Genomic DNA, 5,058 nt, shown 5'->3' on the forward strand with positions numbered 1-5,058 from the left:
GGGTCTTGAGGAGCCATAGAGAACCAGCTGGGAAGCTTCTATTTTCCCCATGGGCAATGGGGAGTCATGGAAGGTTCTTGCGCAGATAAGTGGCATGACCTGAGCTGGAGGTCCATCTAGCCACCCGAAGGGAGCAAGACCTGGGGCCAAGGGGGCCACTAAGGGGAAACATAGGAGGAAACAGGGAAATGTAGGCAGAGGGACAGGGAGGGGGAGCCCTGCAATAGGAGAGAGATGGATCTTGAATCTTCTTCCCTCAGTGGAGCCCTGCCTGGTTCTTGGCCAGGCCTAGGCTCCTGAACTGAAGCCCTGTTGTCATAATCTGTGGGCAGGCTTGGGGGTGTTGCTCTTACTAGCCGCACTAGCTCATGACTTTCGGAAGCACTGACGCGCACCTCTGCCCCTCTAGATTCCCCTCTTTCCGAGCTTCCTCTTGGAGAGCAGGGTTAAGAAGTCCAGTCTCAGATCAGTCTGCTACAAGTCTGTCACTGACTTGCTGTGTGACCTCGGGCAAGTCACTGCCTTTCTCGCTGCCTTCATCTCTTCATTAGAAACTGGGCTGACAGTCCCTGCCCCTCTCACCTGGGAATCCAGGGTGTCCCTGAATATTTGAATCCCATTCTGCATGGCTGCCTGCAAGGAGGCAGAGAAAAAGGAGGGGCAGGCCCATCTGTGTGCTCCCAGGTGAGGTGGGTGAGGAGGGAGCAGAGAGTGGGCCAGAGCAAGGCCACAGAGGGTGGCATGGTCACCCTATCCCTGGGACAAGCAGTGGAGAGAGGGAGAGGCCCCAACTAGGGGCCCCACTGCCCTGTACCGACTGGATGGGAGGGCTTGCCCAGGGAGGCCTGCCTGCTTTGAGGTGTGGAAACAGGGCCAGGTGGGCGCCTCCAGGCCCAAGGAGGCAGACAAGGGGCACCTGGGACCCTAGCACCTATGTGTGTAACCCTGAGAGGGGTCTCTGCATGGTGGGGTGCCTGGCTTTGCTCTCTGGATCTCTGGTCCTTTCAGCTGCTCTCTGTGTCTCTGACTTTCTCTAGCCATATTGTTTCTCGAACTATGTCTCTGCATGTGCCGCCCTCCAGGTGATTCATCCCCCTCAACCCGCAGCCCAGGGGGAGGACAGGGCAGGACCAGGCCAGGATGTGCTGAGCAGGGCAGGGTAAGCAGCCCAGCTGAGCTGAGAGGAGCACCTTCTCCCTCCCAGCCAGGGCCCTGCCTGCTCAGGTGGGAAAGGAAGTAAGGAAACTGCACCCAAAGCCAGGTACAGAGTGGGGGTGGGGGCCTCAGCCTGTGGCCTGGGGCACCTTGTTCCTTCAGGGCTGGGAGGGGACCATGGCCTGAGGCCCCTGGGGCCTTTGCGACTGGATTGTAGCCTGGATGGAGTCAGAGACCCTGGGAAGCTGCTGGAACCCTGTGGGTTGGGCTACTCCCTTCCCTCCAGGACTGGGAGAGCTAAAATTCCCTGCTGCTCTTTCTGCCTGTGACCCGGTAGGGTATCTTTGTGTTGTAGCTGTATGTTTTTGCAACAGAGGCCGCATGTGAAACCATGACTATTTAGACCACGAGGCAAGTGTCATGTGGGTGTGTATACCTGAGCCCCTAAGACCCAGGGACTCCATGGACATGTTTGTTTCATGAGTATGACATAGTAACTTATGCCATGTGTCTGTGATTGTGTCTGTGTTTCTGGGTACATGCTGGCATGTGACTTTGTGCTGTTTTGCCACTGTGCAAGGTTGTGTCTGACATGGTATAATGACCCTGTGTGGCTATAGTCTTGTCACTGTGTGAACCGTTTGCAGGTGTGTGAACCTGCAACACCATATCCTGGTGTTTATGACACCCTGTGGCCCTGCAATTGTGAGGTACAGGATAAATGGCACTGTATATCTTTGTGACTCGGTGGAACCATATTTGAAGAGTATGTAAGTGGGTATATGATGGTAAGTGGTTGGGTAATTGTTGTATGAGGCTGTGTGTGAAATTGTAGATTTGCCACTGTGTGACTTGCATCTTTGTGACCGTGCATGGCCACGTTTGCTGGTGCATGTGATACCGTGAGGCTGTGTGATAATATGTGAAGTTGTGACTGTGGGTCTTTGTGACTATATGTGACCAGGCTTTCAGAAGCGTGATTGCACGTGATTGGATGTTTGAACTTGTGCGGCCCCAAAGTTAAGTGAAACAGTGTAAATAACCCTATGTGTCTCTGTGACTGGGTGGGCCCACTTGTGACTGGTCATGTATGAGACTGTGTGACACAGGTTAGCAGACTCTCTGTGGCTGTGAGAGGCCACGTGGCTGTGGCACAGCAAAACTGGCACCATATGTGGGTGGGAGCTCTGGGGGCTCTTGGCTGCCACTCACCCTCTCGTCCTCACACCTGTTTGCCTGCATCCTTCCTTACAACAGCTTTTCATGGCTCCCTTCTGCCCACAGTATGGTCACCCAGCTCCTCAGACTGCCATGCAGGGCTTGCCCTCTCTACTCTACTCTTCCCCCTCCCCTTCTTCTCTATCATCTGAGACCCACCACAGCTCCCTGCCCATCCAGGCCACACTCCTTCCCTTAGGACATGCCATCCCTTGGTGCGGGGTGGGGGTGTTCCTCACACCTCCCAGACTGAATCTTCTCTCCCCAGTGTGACCATCATCTACCCCAGGCGCAAAGACAAAGGTAGGTAGGGAGCCCACAGTGAAAGAAGAGGGACAGTGCAAAAATTTCTGAATTTTTTTGCCTGTTTAAAGCTGTTCCTGTGACCTGAACTCTGGGTGCTGGCTGTGTGTTTGTGTGTGTAGGTGTGGAAATAGAGGATAGTACAGACTAGTGAGAAGCTGGCATTTTAAGAAGCAAAACTTTTGTTCATGAAATATATTCTCATCATTTTCAGCTATATAAAACCATAGAAAAAGAAGTCCAGATAGCCTCAGGACCTTAAGAAAAAAGGTGAAGAATGGTTTAGGCTCAGCATCTCACTGTGGCTAAATAAACAAGAGTGCAAGCATGTACACAAACCATAGGCTGCTCATGCTCACCCCCAGCCTGGTTAAACTCCCTAATAATAATGCCTGCTGACATACAAGAAATCAATGTACTAATCACAAAGAACTCTTGTCTGTTACTGAAAACAGCCAGCCACAACCCTGGGCCTGGCTCCCCGTCTGATGGCTGGGGTAAAGGCTTCCCAGAAAGGCAGCATGGCCAGGAAAGGGGCTTAGGAAAACCCGATATCACAGGTACCTGCTAAAACATACAGCTTCCCAGTAGGGGTAATCAGTTGCTTCACAACCAGTTTCTCTCTTTCTGCAGGGCTGCACCAGGGAAACCGTATCCTGGTTAAAAGTTTGTCTCTTGACCCTGGCCAGAGCCTTGAGCCTCATCCAGAAGGTCCCCAGCGACTTCGCTCAGACCCAGGTCCCCCCACTGAAACCCCCAGCCAGCGTCCTTCACCACTGAAGCGGGCACCGGGCCCAAAGCCACAGGGTAAGTGGGTCCAGAGAGGGGCAGAGGAATGGCCCATGAGAGGGGACAGAGGAGGGGAAAGGTTGGCCAGTGGGAGAGAAGGCTTGTTAGAAGGACAGGAAGCACTGTGGTCTAGGGGCAAAGGGCTGGGACCTGGGGCTAACATGTGCATACTGGCATCTCACCTCAGGCCTGCTCTGTGCCTACCTCAGGCAAAGGTACAGACTGGGGGTTTGTGGAGGGGCCTGTGGTCTGGCTATGACAGCCAACTCCAAACTCAGCCCATTGGGATCTCCCCTCTTTTTCCCATCCATCTCTCTAGTCCCCCCAAAGCCCAGCTACCTGCAGATGCCCCGGATGCCCCCACCACCTGAGCCCATCCCACCCCCGCCATCACGCCCACTGCCTGCAGACCCCCGAGTAGCCAAGGGCCTGGCCTCCAGGGCAGAGGCCAGCCTCAGTTCTGCAGCAGTATCCTCACTGATTGAGAAATTTGAAAGGTGAGTCTGGTCCCCAGGGGACCCTGTGGGGGTCGGGTGGGCCTGGGATAGAAAGGACAGTTGTAAGACAGGCCTCTCAGTCAAGCTCATACCCTGCCTTCATGTGTGTCCACCACCCACCTCAGAGAGCCTGTGATTGTTGCCTCGGATAGGCCAGCCCCTGGCCCCAGCCCAGGTCCCGCAGAGCCAGCCATGTTGCCACAGCCACCCCTGCAGCCACCAGTGCCCCAGCTCCCTGAGGGCGAGGCCTCCCGCTGCCTGTTCCTGCTGGCTTCCGGGCCCCGGGACGGCGAGAAGGTGCCCAATCGGGACAGCGGTATTGACAGCATCAGCTCACCATCCAACAGCGAGGAGACCTGCTTCATCAGTGATGATGGGCCCCCCAGCCACAGCCTCTGCCCTGGGCTCCCTGCCCTGGCCAGTGTCCCTGTTGCTTTGGCCGACCCCCACCGACCCAGCTCCCAGGAGGTTGATAGTGACCTGGAGGAGGAGGATGACGAGGAGGAGGATGAGAAGGACAGAGAAATCCCAGTGCCCCCGATGGAGAGACAAGAGTCTGTGGAGGTACTGACCCATGTTCACCGAGAGGCAGGACAGTGTGGAGAAATCAGGAGCCTGGCTTTTACACTTGATTCTTCCCCCAGCTCAGTATTTCTTGAAACAGGGCATTGTTTCCACTTGGAATGTTTGGCTTCCCTGGTCTCCTGGTACTAAATATCAGTAGCAGACCTGTACGCTGTCCCCCCATCACTGTAAATACAAAAATGACCGTGGACAGTTCCAAATGCCCACTAGGAAAATTGTTCTACCCTCATCCAAGAACCACTAGCTGGACCTCAGTTTTTCCATCTTGAAGATGGGCGTCATCGTTGGGGATCTTTAAAGTCCTGTTCCAACTGGAAAATCCCCAGATTCAGTAGCTATGTGACATTGGGCAAGTCTCTGTTGCCCCACCACAGCCTCAGTTTCCTTATTTGTAAAATGGAAAGTCTCACATCCAGAGAGACTTCCAGACAGCTGGCCTCCGGAGGGCCACAAGAGCTTAGAGCCCCCTAGGAACCTGAGGCTGTGGACAAAGGCTCTCAGCAGCAGGAAT

At 54.6% G+C, this 5,058-nt stretch overlaps 1 protein-coding gene across 1 annotated transcript in view; it reads left to right on the forward strand.

Moving 5' to 3' along the window:
* Nucleotides 1-5,058, forward strand: part of FGD1 (FYVE, RhoGEF and PH domain containing 1) — a 35,951-nt gene that overhangs the window by 13,297 nt on the left and 17,596 nt on the right. The window contains exons 2-4 of the mRNA XM_007446475.1: nt 3,310-3,483; nt 3,785-3,962; nt 4,088-4,526. Of these exons, the coding sequence (XP_007446537.1) occupies nt 3,310-3,483; nt 3,785-3,962; nt 4,088-4,526 (791 nt within the window). The remainder of the gene's footprint in view (nt 1-3,309; nt 3,484-3,784; nt 3,963-4,087; nt 4,527-5,058) is intronic.

The sequence above is a fragment of the Lipotes vexillifer genome, unplaced genomic scaffold (assembly GCF_000442215.2).
Source record: "Lipotes vexillifer unplaced genomic scaffold, Lipotes_vexillifer_v1.1 scaffold624, whole genome shotgun sequence".
In the NCBI taxonomy this organism is placed as follows: Eukaryota; Metazoa; Chordata; class Mammalia; order Artiodactyla; family Lipotidae; genus Lipotes; species Lipotes vexillifer.